This window comes from Girardinichthys multiradiatus, chromosome 6 (assembly GCF_021462225.1).
Source record: "Girardinichthys multiradiatus isolate DD_20200921_A chromosome 6, DD_fGirMul_XY1, whole genome shotgun sequence".
Classification (NCBI taxonomy): Eukaryota; Metazoa; Chordata; class Actinopteri; order Cyprinodontiformes; family Goodeidae; genus Girardinichthys; species Girardinichthys multiradiatus.
The window spans coordinates 8,440,279-8,457,742 of record NC_061799.1 but is presented as its reverse complement, the minus strand read 5'-3'; the positions used below and the strand labels follow the sequence as shown (position 1 = coordinate 8,457,742).

At 40.9% G+C, this 17,464-nt stretch overlaps 2 protein-coding genes across 3 annotated transcripts in view; one reads left to right on the top strand and one right to left on the bottom strand.

Moving 5' to 3' along the window:
* The window catches only part of LOC124870556 (carboxyl-terminal PDZ ligand of neuronal nitric oxide synthase protein-like), a 54,005-nt gene extending 38,240 nt beyond the window's left edge, over window positions 1-15,765 (bottom strand). The window contains exons 1-7 of one of the 2 annotated variants that reach the window (XM_047369315.1): window positions 15,248-15,764; window positions 13,765-13,836; window positions 10,198-10,290; window positions 10,038-10,096; window positions 9,839-9,947; window positions 2,015-2,144; window positions 1,397-1,524 (exon numbers count right to left, since the gene is read on the bottom strand). In XM_047369315.1, the coding sequence (XP_047225271.1) occupies window positions 1,397-1,524; window positions 2,015-2,144; window positions 9,839-9,947; window positions 10,038-10,096; window positions 10,198-10,290; window positions 13,765-13,836; window positions 15,248-15,352 (696 nt within the window). In that variant the 5' untranslated portion in view covers window positions 15,353-15,764. Of the gene's footprint in view, window positions 1-1,396; window positions 1,525-2,014; window positions 2,145-9,838; window positions 9,948-10,037; window positions 10,097-10,197; window positions 10,291-13,764; window positions 13,837-15,247 lie in introns of both variants that reach the window. The other variant, XM_047369316.1, reaches the window with a different exon arrangement.
* Window positions 15,404-17,261, top strand: LOC124869786 (vegetative cell wall protein gp1-like). Its single transcript, XM_047367909.1, has 3 exons — window positions 15,404-15,524; window positions 15,606-15,653; window positions 16,678-17,261. Exons 1-3 carry the CDS (start codon window positions 15,404-15,406, stop codon window positions 17,259-17,261), a joined length of 753 nt encoding a protein of 250 aa, XP_047223865.1.
* The last annotated feature ends 203 nt before the right edge of the window (window positions 17,262-17,464 follow it).

Genomic DNA, 17,464 nt, shown 5'->3' with positions numbered 1-17,464 from the left:
CAAGCATGTTGGCTGTCAACCCACAGTTATGCTATAGTGCAACTACAAGAAAAACAGCCATGAAGAACATGAATGAAGTGTCAAATCTGACAGGAAAGATCAATATGGTGGGATATGAAAGAAAGTTGACATTCACGTAACGATCTCTCACAACATGATCTGTACAACCCAAAAATACAGAAGAAATGAAACTCATTTCCTTGATCTCAACTGTGAAAGCATTCACTATAAACACTTTAGCTCATTGCCAGAGCAGCCCCAGTTTTCTCTCACTAGTAATAAAGTGGCCAGCGCCTTGGAGACTTGCTGAACAGCAGTCAAATATCGAAGAACAGGCAGCGGCTTGTCCAACATGGCAAGATTAGCAGACGTCTCATCAATAAACCATATGATCCCATCAATACTGAAGAGACCTTGTGGATCATTCCTCCACAAGCAAGCCTCAAAGTTTGCTTGCTCAATATGCTGTGCATCCCTCAGAGCTGTTTACCCAACTTCATGGATGATTTATGAGGCTAAACTTTCAGCATGTGTTAGCTTGATGTGGGACAGATTAATAAGCAGAACATTTGAGCCTTTTTAGATCTTTATGTTTTTTTTTTGTTTTACTGGTAGAAATATGATCAATGGGGTAAAACCACAGTTTGAATATCTTTATTACAGGATAAACAAACATTCGTAAAAGTGATTACTGTCATGACTGGGTGATGTTTGAGTAATGTACTCTATGCTATTGTATTCCATTACAATTCTATGTGATACATGTACAAAAAGCAGTGCATAGTTAGAAACAGAAAGGCACATCCAATATGTGGCATGCATTTGTATTCAGCCCTCCTGTTGTTTGCTTTAACATATAAAGTGAGATGTAGTCAATGTGTGAAATATAAGGTTTTTATTTATTTCATGGGTATGTTTGCAAAAATTAGATTAAATTCAACACAGGAAGCAATTGCTTATATTGGATTTTATGTATGGGCGTCAGAGTAAAGACGTCTGAATGGAATTTCATGCCAGAGTTCTCAGATTTTTAATAGTATAAAATGTTAAAAACCATGGACCATTTTCTTTGACTTCACCATCATACACTACTTTGTATATATTAAAGTTTGTGGTTGTAATGTGAAAAAATATCTAACAGTTAAAGCGGTTTGAAAACTAAGGCTTTCTTAAAGCTTAGAGAACGATACCAAAAGAACAATCGGTTACTTTGAAGCAAAATACAAAGAAAAACAAGAAAATGTCATGTTTAAATGTTGCATGAGTCTGTTGGACTGAAAACCTCATCGAGGTTAAAAAAAACTGTGTGCTGGAGTTAATGGACTGGGACGAAAGCCGGGCTTTGTGTGAGAAATGCTGAATTGAAGAAGGGCAACATCATCAAGCTGCACCCTACCATCGCATCTGCACCCAGGGCCTCGTCCTTTTTGTGCTTCTCCAGGTCTGATGAAGAGACGCACTCAATGCTCTCCTCTGTGGTGGCTTCAAGGTCTGTCTCCTCTGACAATGCCAACCTCTTCTTTGCTGTGGAGAGACATGCATCGGAGAGAGTTTCATGCAGAGTTCACTCTACATCTCGAAGCAGAGACAGCTACTTGGAGCCGACAGAAGTTCACACTGAGGAGTCTTTGATTGGTAGGCCTGGTTAACTCATATAAAACAATGGGCATCAGGAAATGGGGAGGAGAGAGAGGGGAAGACATGTAGCAAAGGTCAACGGGCCCGGATTGGAACCCCTGACGGTTCAGTCAAGAACAGTATCCTCCGTACATGGGTCACCGCCACAGCCACGCCCAACAATCCGCATCTTTAATTTGAACGAAGTAATAATAATAACGATGGAGAATAATGAAATTTTTTTTAGACTACTGGAGTTTAATTTGTGTCAAAATAAGCCCGAGGAGCTTCTGTGCTTTTGTGTGAAATTGAGATGGAGCAAGCCTGACAATAGGGAGGAGAGCAAAGTGAAGGGAGGTGTTTTGTAGTTGCAAGTGTGTGCGTAGGTGTGAGTAACCTGGTGCTGCCTCCAGCTCCTCCGCTCTCCCCTCTTCATCCTCCTGATCCTCGCTTTTCTGCTGCAGCGTCAGCTGGTGACACACATCAAACGCCTGACCCACAGTCCTCACAATTCTCATAGCCTGAGACTGTGTGGGAGGACACAGAGAAAGGGTGTGTGTGTGTGTTAAAAGTAGAGTAATAAGGGCAGAGAAAAGCAGTGGGATGAAAAGCACATTATAAAGGAGACATATAATTAGGACAGGCAGCAGGTGAGGAAATAGGCTGCCTGAGGGGACGAGAGACAGAGTGTGGACATTTGTGCACAGGTGATGAAAAAGACAATAAAACGTAATGGTAAAAAGCGAATGGAGGAGAAAATTATGACAGAGTGTAACAGGAGAAGTACAGACACTGAATACAACCTCTTTATTCCAAAGACACTCTGATGCAGAAGCGGTGAAGAAACGTGTTACTACCGGAGACTCAGTGATCCATTACTTTTCCATCTGAATTTAACCAGGAATATGCTCCTAGGTCCTCAAGCCATATTTTTCCAGAGCTCTTGATAATTTTTAGCCTTTTTGTAATGTATAAAAACATTCATTATGGATTGATGGAAGTGTTCTTACCTGCTGAGCTCTGATATGTTTAGCAACAGCAACAACAACTTTTTCTTGGGCGATCTTTTCCCATCAGATGCTCTGAACAGCATGGCTATAGACTCTGCTTCAATATTCTCCTTTGTCTGGTAAATATCCCGACCTCTGACATCACTTCTCTTGTGCGCTTTGAGTGCCTTGTTGCTAAAAAGCGCTATATAAATAAACTTGACTTGACTTGTGAATTCAGAGGTTTCTTGTTCGAAGCAGTTTGCTGACAAGACCTCCGATCACAACTGGCTGCGCTTGGTGGGACCAGTCCATCTGTCTAGCCCATCAATGTACCGTTTCACCATATTAACGCTGTTTTTAACACAACTCGGCTTCTACCTGAACTGTTTATTATTGACGCTCACACAATGAATGACCAGAGACTTCCCCTTTGACGTCATTTCCGTGCGACTTTGAACTTGTAAAATTTAACAACAAAATATGGTTATTTTGTGTCACAATTGTCTTTTATCACATCTTTAATCCTAATATCATGTCAATTACTGTCCAGTTCCTACATAGATGTTTTCTTGGAATTTCTGCATTTGTGGGAAAAGCGTATCGCAAGACTGGTCCAATAACGTCAAGATGTAAATAAATACTACGTTTAGTATCTCCTCTGATATAAACATCATTATTTTCTAACCTGAGCATAGAGGTAGCAAAAATCAGCCCCAGTTTTGAGACACCAGGATTTCTATAATCAATTTCAGGTCCTTTTTTTCTAAAAGCTCCAAATTGTGCTCCAGAGACAGCCTTCTAAATCAGCCAGAATGAGAGGTTATCTACCATGCCCTTCCTCAGTCTCACTGAAGGTGATGTTTTCAATCTTGGGAGTTGGCAGGAGCCGTGTCAAAAATAAATTCATTGCCATCTGCCTCTGGAGGATCCTCTTGCCTGAAGCTTTTCAGTGAATATGTCAAGGTAGCTGAGGCTTGAAAGAGGTTTAATCAAATGAAATGGCAAAATCAATTCAACTAAAACCAGAAATGGAGTGGGGAAATGGAGTGGGGAAATTGATTGGCGTGTTCTGTCAACACAGATTAGAGAAGTGAATTTTGCTTTTGAGCTGTAAAGTTTAAATAACAAAACTCGCAACACCAAATACAAAGGGGTGCATTGATAAACTGACATCTAAGGCTTGTTCTGCAACATGCCATGATAAAAAAAAACAAAAATACAATCTCCTCTAATCAGCTTATCCATCTCCTCCTACTCAGCACACATGGTTGGTCTGCAACACACAGATACAGCTTCACAGACCTGGGGAGGTAGTGGATAGATGGCACCACCGACTGTGTCCCTGACAATAGGGTGGGTGTTTCAATCAGCACTGGTGAAAATGTCTTGAAGTGCAGAGCAAAAGAGCCCCTTTTTCTTTTACTCTTCCCACCAGAATGATTAGTATTCAGCCTCGCTAAGCCCCCGTCAGCGTGGTATCCATGGTGAAGGGATGGGAGTCAACCTCACTGATGCTCCGTCTTTGTCATGGAGGCAAAACTGGCTCAGCTTGTCATTCAGATATATGCAGAAAATGCTTCTACTTTTCTATTTATTGTGAACATGACAGGTCTGACTTTCCTACACTGCGCCATACAGAAGTATTCATAACCTTTGAACTCTGATACGTTTTGCCATGTTACACTCACAAATTTCAACACATTTAATTTGCATTTAATGTTACAGACCAAGACCAAGTAATGCATTATTACTGAATTAGGTGAGATCATATCTAACAGATCTCACCAAATTCAAGTGGTGGCTTGACATATTTTGGGGGGGTGGGGGGGGGGCAGAATGCAAATGCAAGCCGCACCTTTCAGATTATTCTTTGTAACACGTTTTTGAAAATAAAATGTTATTTTCATGACACTTTACCATTAAGCACACACTATCAGACAAATCCCAATAAAATAAATTGAATGTTGTGGTTGAAATGTAACAAACATAAAAAACAACAAAGAGCAGCCTTTAATATCTAAAATGACCAAAATTCTAAAACTACATAAACAGAAGCTACAGCAGCGATTTTTAAACATCATTGTTCCAAACAATTTTGTTTGGAACAAGGGCAGCAAAAACTTAAAATAAATAACCATCTGCAAAACTTATTCTCTGCAAAAACTCACAATGTGGTCCTGAAATCCGTAAGTTCTGAATTTGTTTCCGGATTTCAAAAACATTCTCCTGCTGGAGTGTCAAATCCAAACAACTCGCCTCATTGATTGTCCAAGCCCAGAGCGTGCTGACCGCTGTCTACAGAAGACAAAACACCGACTGCTGAAACACTCCGCATCACCCAACTCAAAAAGAAACCAACGAAATCGCATCCCTTGAGCTTCCTCAAAATAAACAGATGAAGATGCTAACTGTCAGATGCTAATTCATCAAAGCAGAGGAAGGGGTTTATAATAAACACAGCAAACCAATTAGACTTCAGTCTGTTGCAACACTGATGCACACAGTTGGCTTTAACAAGTCGTTTTTCTACAAGTGAGAAAGTGATAATGATGATAAACTATAATGATCACAATCATATCATGTGAAGCTGCTGTAACTGTTTTCTTTTTTGCAATGAAAGCTGGTGTGTTCAAAAACACTAGTTTCAAAGGTCTAAATGTGAGAAAATGAAGGGGTTGCAGTGGAACATAAGGTCCTGTTACGGCTTTGAAGTATGTGTGTTGTTCTTCTGGATAGTGCATGTGTATTGGGCTCAAGGGTGTCAGTTTCACAGTGTTCAGCTGCATCAGGAAGAGGTATATTACCTTTATGTTTTATTTTAGTGTTTTCATATTTAATAATCAATTGACCATTTGGGGATAATTCATAATTATTTGCACTGCAGAATTGCAGGGTGTTTAACTGAGGCAGTGTGATCAATTTTTTATGGCGTCAAAAGGTTAGGGAAATATACACTGCTCAAAAAAATAAAGGGAACACTCAACACATCCTAGATCTGAATGAATGAAATATTCTCATTGAATTCTTTGTTCTGTACAAAGCTAAATATGCTGAAAACAAAAAAATCAATGGAAATCAAATGTATTAACCAATGGAGGCCTGGATTTGGAGTCACACACAAAATTAAAGTGGAAAAACACACTACAGGCTGATCCAACTTTGATGTAACGTCCTTAAAACAAGTCAAAATGAGGCTCAGTATTATGTGTGGCCTCCATGTGCCTGTATGACCTCCCTACAACCCCTGGACATGCTCCTGGTGAGACGGAGGATGGTCTCCTGAGGGATCTCCTCCCAGACCTGGACTAAAGCATCCTCCAACTCCTGGACAGTCTGTGGTACAACGTGATGTTGGTGGATGGAGCGAGACATGATGTCCCAGATGTGCTCAATCGGATTCAGGTCTGGGGAACGGGCGGGCCAGTCCATAGCTTCAATGTCTTCATCTTGCAGGAACTGCTGACACACTCCAGCCACATGAGGTCTAGCATTGTCCTGCATTAGGAGGAACCCAGGGCCAACCGCACCAACATATGGTCTCACAAGGGGTCTGAGGATCTCATCTCGGTACCTAATGGCAGTCAGGCTACCTCTGGAGAGCACATGGAGGGCCGTGCAGCCCTCCAAAGAAATGCCACCCCACACCATTACTGACCCACTGCCAAACCGGTCATGCTGAAGGATGTTGCAGGCAGCAGAACGCTCTCCACGGTGTCTCCAGACTCTGTCACGTCTGTCACATGTGCTCAGTGTGAACCTGCTTTCATCTGTGAAGAGCACAGGGCGCCAGTGGTGAATCTGCCAATCCTGGTGTTCTCTGGCAAATGCCAAGCGTCCTGCACGGTGTTGGGCTGTGAGCACAACCACCATTTGTGGACGTCGGGCCCTCATACCATCCTCATGTAGTTGGTTTCAAACTGTTTGTGCAGACACATGCACATCTGTGGTCTGCTGGAGGTCATTTTGCAGGGCTCTGGCAGTGCTCCTCCAGTTCCTCCTTGCACAAAGGCGGAGGTGGCGGTCCTGCTGCTGGGTTGTTGCCCTCCTACGACCTCCTCCACGTCTCCTGATGTACTGGCCTGTCTCCTGGTAGCGCCTCCAGGCTCTGGACACTATGCTGATAGACACAGAAAACCTTCTTGCCACAGCTCGCATTGATGTGCCATCCTGGATGAGCTGCACTACCTGAGCCCCTTGTGTGGCTTGTAGAGTCCGTCTCATGCTACCACGAGTGTGAAAGCACCACCAACATTCAAAAGTGACCAAAACACCAGCCAGAAAGCATAGGTACTGAGAAGTGGTCTGTGGTCCCCACCTGCAGAACCACTCCTTTATTGAGTGTGTTTTGCTAATCTCCAAAGATTTCCCCCTGTTGTCTATTCCATTTGCACAACAGGATGTGAAATTAATTGTCAATCAGTGCTGCTTCCTAAGTGGACAGTTTGAGATCACAGAAGTTTGAAATCAAACAAATATTGTGTTGTTTAAGTGTTCCCTTTATTTTTTTGAGCAATGTACAATACAGACAAAAAACACAAATTTGTTTTAATGGCCTTGAATTAACTAGACTAAGCTAAAGCACAGCACAACTTATCTACTAAGTCTACATAGCAACTAAGGCCAAAGACTTGCCTTCCATTGCTGGCTTTTTAAACAATTTACCCAGCTCCTCTAATGATAAGAACACATGGTAGATGTGTTTTTATCACATTCAATGTGCCTTTAACTCTAAATCAACCAACTGCAACATTACTTTTTACCTGCATGATCTGCAAAAGGCCTGGTGAAGGGTCTTTTGTCTACTTGATTTCCTTCTTCCTCTTCACAGGAGTTTGATTTACTTGGAGTTATATTGTGTTGTTTAGGGGTTCCCTTTATTTTTTTGAGCAGTGTATATAATATCTGTAAATATTGGTTACAGCAATATTAATATCAGATATCAATGTCTGCCCAAATTTTCATATCGGTTCATCTCTAATATTAACCAAAATGAAAGTAAGGCAGTCAGTTTCATTTTTAGATTGAAGTTTCCAGCAGACTGAGGTGAGAAGTGTTTGCATAGTGTAGTGTGGGATTAATTCATGTTATTATTGATTAATTGCTGCAATATTTGAGTCGCAGTTGAGCTAGTTCTGTACTGCACACATGTGTCGCACATACAGTGTAGTACACATGGTGTACTGTACATGCGACAATATTTTCTATATGTTTACAAAATCTATGGCAGCATGGCTTCTGTAATGATCAAAGTACTTATGCTACAGTGTCAAATGGGTAGAAAGTCGATGCTGGAGTGATATTTTCCAATAGCATCATGGCTACCTACTCCATTACAATGAAAGTCGAACAAGCGATTCTCTTACAGAGGTAAAACAGTTGTAAAACCTCTACAGAAAAGAGCCAGATTGAATTTTACATGATGAAGAAAGTTTTACACTTAGAAATACAGGAAGATGTGCAGTGACCCATAACTGTCAAGTCAAAAGATCATGCTCTCCCACAGCAGGAAGATCAGAAGTAGGCGGGTGGAATGTAGTTATTAGAAATAAAGCAGCTGTATATACAGTTTCTGGCAGTCAGGGGAAAAGTAGGTGTAAAAGCTGCCTGAACCACTAATAAGACAAAACTCAAGTAAAGGAAAGGTGGCAGCTTAATCAGCATGTGGCATCAGCAGTAGCTAGAAAGGACAGGTCAGGCACATCGAGGAGACATAATCAGCTGGGTGCATGGAATGCATAAAGTGGAGGACCAGTGGGGATGGATAAAAAAATCAATCTTAGAGGAAAAGACTTATGGTAGTTCCAAGCAGTCCTGCTTTCAGAGAAGGCTGCAATGAGATGAGCTTGCCATTTGAGCTTTGGGCCACAGGTACTGCAAAGCCTATACCGTGTTTTTGGCTTCATGCAAGAAAAGAGAAGGACAGTTATCCAGTATAAATTCAGGCTACAAAGAAAGCCCCAGGAGACTATTTATTGAGGAAGGTTGATTCATAGATGCAGCGGCTGGAACAAGCTGAGATGGTGAATGTGATGCCATCTAATGCCCTAACTTAGCCCAGAGAGAATATCTGCAACAATGTTTGTGTCAAAGTATTTGAAACTATAAGCTCCTATTTTACATTCCGACTAAAGACTAGTTATCCATTTACTGAATCAGCCAAGATGTGTTCTGTTCCATTTGTTAGTCTCTGTTAATTGGTTGTGCTGCAACCTTGGTTGCCATAGGAACGGTCATACCTGTAACACAATGTCTGAGCATGCAGTGTTTTGTATTATTTATAATGGGATAAGATAAATGTTTTGGTGGTTCTAGGTATCAATATTGACCACTACTATTTTTGTTTTAGACCTTTTAATGAGGAAGAAATGTTAAAATTAGTGTTTGGATAAACTGTTAATTTATTGTTCATTCAGACTAAAGCCTAAAAGCTGGTTTATGAACAGAAAGATAACTGTGACCTCTTCATTCAAAATATTAAAAGTCACCTACAGTATTTGTCTTAATAAGCTCAAATCTTTTGATATATACCTCGAATATACTCTTGATATGTTCTAACTTATGGTCTCTTTTGATGTCCGTCACTCGACATTCTCAAACGTGTGTGATTTAAGCAAACACTTGTATCTATAAATGTCCTTGGGCTATCACATTGAAACTGAGAATGCGTCACCGCTTGTCTGAAAGAATTCTAAAGTATTGTTGAATCTGTGTTTCTGTGTGCGTAGGGTACTATACACATTGATGCTAGGTGCTAATGACGATTAAGAATAGTTTTTTTTAAACTGTTTGTAGTTTTATTAATTTTTTTAATTAGTTAATAGAGCCATTACAAAGATCAGCCCAGCTTGAACACTAGAGGGAGCTAAAAGCATAAAGCTACTGTACTTACTGTACAATTTGGAGTGCATACACACATCCTAAAACTTACAAGTATTTTTGTTCTTTTGCTCGACAACACATTAGGGTCGACCTAAAAAAGATTGCACATTTGTCGAGGTGGTGAGGGTGGTGTGCAGGGCAAGACTTGCTAAGGAGAGCTGGGATCCCTGATATGACAAATTGAAGTTGCAATATCTTTTTTAAACTTAATCAAGCCTTAAAAAACACGCCTGTGACTGAATCATTTGAGGCTACATTATCTTACAGATTTCATCTAATTCAAGCTGTTTCAGGTAGATGTTCTCATTGTCAGTATGTGCATTTAGAAGTTTCTGAGGTGTTCCACTCACCTTCCTCTTAGATTTGAACACATTGCAGCGAAAAACATTGCTCTGTCCATCTCTCGCTATGTAACTGAATATCTTTAAGTCTTGAGCATCGTGCGAGACGTAGAAGATCCTGTAGAGACACAGTAACACAAGAAATCATGTCAATGGGTTTTGATTAGGATCCTTGCTTGAGGCAGATTAGGGATCTTCCTTGTCCCACCTGTAGATAGGGTCCTGTGTCACCAACATGGAGCTCTCATCCCATGACCAGCCCTTTCTCTGTTGCAACACAAAAGCACACGATCAGAGACACAATATAGTTTAGAAAGGAGCAAAATCAGTTCATGAAAGTCAGATCAACTCTTCTCTCCAAGTCTTACCTTTTTCTTTTTGCGCAGAATCACTTTGACACAGTCAGTGGATACAAGAATGTTGACCTTCTTTTTCTTTATGTTCTTCAGCTTGAATTCATACTGTGATGGAAGACAACATTTTATTTAACTTAGTGGGTTGAATACCACTGCTGAGATGAATCTGCCTAAACAAACTAAATAAAAGAGAGAAGGGACCAAACTGCTAGGGGATTATTTTTATCTTCTCTACAGGGAATATCTGGGATAGAGTAAACATGGAGAAACTGTCAGTTTCAGTTTCTGGTAGATGTTTAAGGTTTCAAAAACTGCCTTGCCAGAGGGAGGCAGACATGTGTGGGACACTTTCATCCCTCTGCATGATTAATACTACTGCGCTTTCACTGCAGGCTCTGGCTCCAAATATCAATGCATGGGCATTAAAAAATCCAATAGGATTAGTGAAAAAAATACACATCAAGCTTAAAAAACTAAAAAGTCCAACTTTAGACGATTAACTGATCAGAGGAAGTTCTGTGAAATCAGAGGGCAAACAAATCCTCCTCCTCCTCTCTGCATGAACATATTGGATATTCTGTCATCTCTGCTTTCATTTTAGTAAAAATAACAACTTAGAGCTGGCTCTTATGAGGCCTTGCAAATGTTTTGCCATGTTACCACCACAAACAACAGTGTATTTAAATTTTTGTGTGATAGATCAATAAATGGCACATAATAAAAACAAGTTAAAAATATTGGCTCTTGCCACATACTCTCAACTGGATTTAGATCTGAACTTTGACTGGGCCGTTCTAACACATTAATATGCTTTAATGTAACCATTTTATTAATTTTATTGTTGCTCTGGCTGTATGTAGGTCTCATCCAGCTAGAAGGTGAACTTTCTCAAGTCCTTTGCAGCCTCTGAGTCGTTTCTTTTAATGCTGTCTTGTATTCAGCTTCATCTTCCCATCAACTCTGACCAGCTTCTCTGTCCCTGCTGAATAAATAAATCACAGCAGCATGATGCTCCCACCACCATGTTTCATAATGAGGATGGTGTGTTTATGGTGATGTATAGTGTTCGTTTTCTGCAACATGTAGCATTTTGCATTTAGGCCAAAACTGGGTCCCATTTGACCAAGCCACCTTCCACATTTCCCATATCCCCTACACAGCTTGTTGCAAACTTTATTTCTTTTAAGCTTTCTTCCAACAATGGCTTTCTTCTTGCCAATCATCCCAACTACTAGATTTGTGGTGTGTAACAGTTAATAATTGTCTTGTCTACGGAATGGATCACTGCAGCTTCTCTCTGGCAGCTTCTTGGATCTGTGTCAGTTTAAGTGAACAGCTATATCTTCATAGGTTTGCAGTTGTGCTATCCCAGGGGTCTGCAACCTGCAGTTCTGAAGCCATATGTGGTGCATAAGGCCCTGCAAAGTGGCTCTTTATAACTTTGGCCAAAAATGATAAAGACCTGAGAAATATAGTATAAATTAAGTATAAACTTAAAAACGACTAGTTCTAACATTTTTGTCAGTTTGTTTAATGCTGTATTTGCATAGAACTTACACAATAGAATGCCACTAATGATACAAGGAGTTATTTTCTGTTTAGTTCTTTTGTTTCGTCATTAGGCTGCAAACTACATGTTTTGTCTTCATTTTTCTACAAACGGGGAATGTTTCATTCAGGAAAACGGTTTTATTATCTTCTCGTAAAAATTAGAAATTTTTCTTGTTTTGAAACCTTAAACTAGATACACAGTTTTAGTTCTTTAACTATGAAACAAACTACATATACAGTATGTTCTTATAAAACTCAATAAGCTTGAATCTTTCAAAGGGTCATGTAGCTTCTAGAATAATTTTAATGATTAAAAAAGAGGGCAAAAATGGCTGTTTGGATTGTGATATGTTGCATTAATAAATGTTTATGACTCCTGTCTTATACTAATTCTGTTCCCAGATGATAGGCTGAACAGAACACTGTGAGATGTTCCAAGCTAGAGATATCGTTTCCTAACCTAACCCTGCTTTAAACTTCTTCACAACATTCTCCCTGACCTATCGCAAAAACAAATACTGAACTCTATGGTTGCAGCATGACAGAATGTGTAAATGTAGTAATGAATATCTCTACAAGGTATTCTGGCTTTAGGTAGACTGGAACTGTCTTTCTCATCTTTAATTGTAGAAGAAAAGAAAGAATTTTTTGCAGCACTTGTGGTGGAGATCTCTATTTTTAAAAAGAAAAAAGAAAAACTCAAAGCAGTTGGTCTATAAGCCTGTGACCTGTGTTCTTGACATGTGCTCTCATCCAGTTAATCCACCATGTAGATGTGTTGAAGTTCCAACACGCATCCTGGGTTCTATATTTTCAGGTGAAGGACACAGATCGCTTAATGGGTGTGTGTGTATGTCTTCGTTATCTCCCATAAACTGGGCCTAAAGGATCATCCATCTCACAACACAGTGCTGTCAGAGGGAGATGAAGTGGAACACAGGGAGCGTTTGCGATTTTATGCATCAGCCTGAAACTAACTCACACTGGCTCTTCTGCCACAAGTTGAGCCAGTTTGCCCAGAGTCTCATCTATAAAACCCCTGGAAGGCTTTTAAGGACAACTAATTTTTTGAATATTCAGTCTGTCTCATCTTGGGAGACACTGCAGCTTTCTTTCATAGGCAAGCTTTGAATTGTCACATTCTATTATACATTGAAAATCCTTTTTCTGTCCGTTTATGCATTTCATGTCATCCTTTTTTCTTTATCAGCCACATTTGACTAGTTTTGTATTACAGCTTCAGCAAACATTTTCTTTGTTTGTTTTTAAATTGCAGATCCAAGTATTGAATTCAAGTTTGTTCATTTCAACATAGATGGAAAATGCATGTTGAGCCAGAAAGCTCTTCAATATTTGGATTATGCTTAGCAATGTGTGGCTTCCTTTATTATTTTGTTTTGTTTGAGCAGCTATATTAGGCGAGTCTGTCATCAAATCTTCAGCACTGTATTAATAATGTCTCTACGGACTAGGAAGAATACTAGAAAAAAATCATTCTAAGCATAAAACATTGCTACAGTAAATCTTTGAGAGTAGAACAAAATGGCCATTATCTGGAGCGGCTGGCAGGATTAGGTTTTTCCTGGGTGTCAGTGGGGATGTGGCTGACCTCTGGGTGGCACAACAACTTGGTTGTTAGATTAGATATAGCAGCTGACAAGCAGCTAAAGCCTCTGCACTCTGTGCTGCTCTGTGCCACTGCAGTGCTTCGTGTTTGGCGACCTCGTCTTGTGCAGGACAATTCTCCGTTTTTTTTTGTTTTTTTTTTCTTATTTCATCACAAGATTTAAACTGCTTGTGACAAATCACTGAATCTGACCGGTGTGTGGTGTGCAGTGACAGGAGATATGTGGGTGAAGACGGCATGGAGTGGATGCTTCCTGAAATATCGAGCAGACATTTGGGATGGAGACATGTTCAGTGCACGTGCCACAACTTGAATGACTCTGACAGCTTGTTTAAGATTCAGATCAGTTGCTGTCACTAGGTTTAAATAGAGTCTGTTTCAATGAAGTCACATATTCTTACTCTGATTCTCCTCATTGCAGCGACTATCTCCATTCGGCTCCCAGGTCGACCCACTTCCAAGCTGCCTATATACTGCAAGACAGCAGAGTTTAAGGATTACTTCAGGTTTGGTATATTGTTTATGTCAGTTAGGCTCATTCCCCCCTAATTTTCATCTGATAATCTGTCTTTACCAAATCAATACAGTACATATGTATGATCCAGGTCCAAAATGTACATCTACTCATCAACAGCATCATTGTTATATTAATTTCGGGCTTTTAATCAATCATTTTTGCCTTTTTTCGGGGTGGTATGATTGGATGATTTGGAGGTAGTCCTTCTTAATTATTCCACCCAATTTGTGCAATGTAATGTAATGATCCCTCAGGATGATGCTGTCACCACCACGCTTGACAATTGGCAAAGTGTTTTAAATGTATAGGCTATGCTTAAAAGCCATGTGTACAGCAAACTAACCCACAAAAAATTATGATAACTCATATTTTAAGCCAGAAAATTGCCAGAAGCTTGTTGATGGCTACAAGAAGGGATGAATTCCCTACTGAAACCAATTCAGTCAATTATTAGTGGTGCTGCATACAATCATATTATTCAGTATTTATATCAGTCATTTATTTCAGTAACTCAATTCACTAAGTGAAACACATTATATGGATTAATTCCACACACACTAGTTTTTAAACCTTTATTTTTTTGTTAATCATGGTGATTTTCCCCTTACAGCTAAGAAGAACCTTAATTTTAAGATTAGAAAACTGTATCAGACCAATAAAAACATTTAATACAGGACTTAATAAAAAGTCTGTTTAAGGCATGCTTGAAGATTTTTGTTTTTCCAAGATTTCTCAACTAACAAGCCTAATCAAAACGCACATACTAATTAAATTAAATACAAATTATACAGCATCAAGGCCTAACTGAAGGTCTAGAATCCATGAGGCATTCATGCTCTTAAGGTTATGTATACTTCTTTCCCATAATGCATTAAATTAAGGTTAACAGCTGTGACACAGTGGGCTGATTTTATTTTAGCGAACTTTGCAACATGTAACGTTGGTTAAGAGCTTCTGTCAAACAAAGATAATTTCAGACCTTTTCTATGTTCTTCCAACGAATTCACAGAACAATACAGCTGAAGCCAAATCGCAATAAAAGTGAGTAAAACAAAAAATAGAGCAAACGCGATAGGAAACAGTTGGAAAAGCTGTTTTGCATTTAGTGTTTCTGATATTGAAATATTGTAGTCCAAACAGACCCACAATGAATCTTAAAAGTAAATTAATATTATCCAAATGGTGAAAAGATCATCTGGTTATACTAAGGTCTAAAAGGCACAAACAACAAGATACTAATAAAGTGATTGACATAGAAGTAACAACAGCCATATCTGTCCCTGACCATCCACTGCTGCTTCAGCCTTAGAGCTTCCCTTTCACTCTGTTAAAAAAAAACCCTACTATCAGTTGCAGAGGGTCCTTACCTTTGCCTCGAAGCAGACCCCATGATTAAACACCTCCTCGTTGTGCATGGGGACCCTCAGATCGTGCGTGTCATCCACTAAATTGTACTTGGTCACTCCGGGCATGGCTTCGGTTCTCCCAGACTTGTTTTACGACCGCGCTAGAGACCTGCAGATATGCGCATCTCCTCCGGCTATCCTCCCCGCCGAACACCGCCGCCGCCGTGGCCACCTCACACTCTCAGCCGCGAGACGAGACGCGTCACTCAGGGGGTCATGCGCGGGTTGAGACGCTCAGGTCGCGACCGATTGATTGACTGTGGGGCACAATTAATGCACTAATCGTTGGTTCGGTGAGTGCACTTATTGACCCGTGTAGTCCGATCTGCTCTGACGCACGACGGAGACGCAGTGGTCTCCGCCGCCGGTGAGCTGATGACGCACAGATATCAACAAATTATTATTATTTTTTTTTACTCCTTGTAGTAATCATCTGGATGGATCACATTTTAAACTATGATGGAGCATTTCAGCTTTAAAATGAAATGGAAGAAGGATTTTCCTTTCACGGTCGGCTGCAGTTTATGTTTGCTTGTGTGACATCTAGTGGCATTTCAGGGAACAAATACACTAAACTCCAGGAGCCCCTGAAGGTCCTGAATCTTTATCCTTTCTACAGAAGCAGGGCCGCTCCACGTTTATAGGGGGCCTCATGAGAACTTCATTTGGAGGCTTTCCCACAGATCACCACATCTAAACCAGTAGCCTATATCACCTGTTTGAACGATTCTGTATTATGCAACTTATGTAATCATTATTATACATTATTATACAGCAATCAGATATAACATTATGACCACAGACAGATGAAGTGAAAAGCAATGCAACTCTCTTCAAAATTGCACCTGTTAGTGAGTGATATTATCCAGCAAGTAAACAATTTGTTCTCAGAACCGATTTGTTAGAAGCAGGGTTAAAGAATAGGACTGGGTCAGAGTGCAACTCATGTGGGTTGTTCCCAGGCCGTAGCGGTCAGTATGTATCAAAAGTGGCATTGTCATTAATACACATGAGGAGTGAAGCTTGGCCTGTGTGGTCTGATCCTATGCTGGTTCTAAGAGATGTGTCAGAATACACAGTGCATCACAGTTTTTTGTGTACAAGATTAAAAACTTATTTGTTTAGAGTGGCCTTTGACTGTGCTATCTAAACATTAGTAAAGTTTTCAGTCCAACTTTCCTTTGGCTTTCTTATCAATCATTAATCATGAATTTTTCATTTTTTATCTTTTTTATCATCATCTTTTCATTTTGATTATTCATTTTTATTCTCTTTAATTATTTGCGTTTGTTAATTATTTAATGATCTTTATGCCACTGTAATGTACTTTTCTTATTATCCCTTTCTCTTTTTTCATGTACTTTCAACCACTTTCAATTGTCTTGCTACAGAAATTTGCTATATTGATAAACTTGCCATGCCTCGCCCTGCCTCGCCTCGCCTCGCCCCGTCTTGCCCCGCCTCGCCTCGCCTCGCCTCGTCTCGCCCTGCCTCGCCCCGCCTCGCCCTGCCTCGCCTCGCCCTGCCTCGCTTCGCCCTGCCTCGCCTCACCTCGCCCCGCCCCGCCCCACCCTGCCTCGCTTCGCCCTGCCTCGCCTCACCTCGCCCCGCCCCGCCCCACCCTGCCCCACCTCGCCTCGCCTCACCTCGCCCCGCCCCACCCTGCCCCACCTCGCCCTGCCTCGCCTCGCCTCGCCTCGCCTCACCTCGCCCCGCCCCACCTCACCCTGCCTCGCCTCACCTCGCCCCGCCCCGCCCCACCCTGCCCCACCTCGCCCTGCCTCGCCTCACCTCGCCCCGCCCCACCCTGCCCCACCTCGCCCTGCCTCGCCTCACCTCGCCCGCCCCACCTCACCCTGCCTCGCCTCGCCCCGCCCAACCCTGCCCCACCTCGCCCTGCCTAACCTCGCCCCGCCCCGCCCTGCCCCACCTCGCCCTGCCCCTGCCATCACACCAAAAAAAAAACATGTTTTAAACTGAAATGTGGGCTTAATGTAAAGTATGGTTAATACCTTCTTAAAGGTTATTTTCAAAAGGTTCTTTAAATCTGACTAATGAGCCTTATCGGAAAGCATATTCATATTTATTAAACATGACTGTATGTTTGGACCATTGACTATTGTATTCATTCTTTACAACCAAATATGTGTGTCTTGACTATTGAAATATAAAAACTTC

Excerpts from the sequence above, each read along its gene's own strand:
- LOC124869786 (XM_047367909.1), top strand. The coding sequence starts at position 15,404 with ATGCGCATCTCCTCCGGCTATCCTCCCCGCCGAACACCGCCGCCGCCG. Across the intron at positions 15,525-15,605 it reads GCGCGGGTTGAGACGCTCAG|TCCGATCTGCTCTGACGCAC; the intron begins GTCGCGACCGAT and ends TGACCCGTGTAG. Across the intron at positions 15,654-16,677 it reads CGCAGTGGTCTCCGCCGCCG|AAATTTGCTATATTGATAAA; the intron begins GTGAGCTGATGA and ends GTCTTGCTACAG.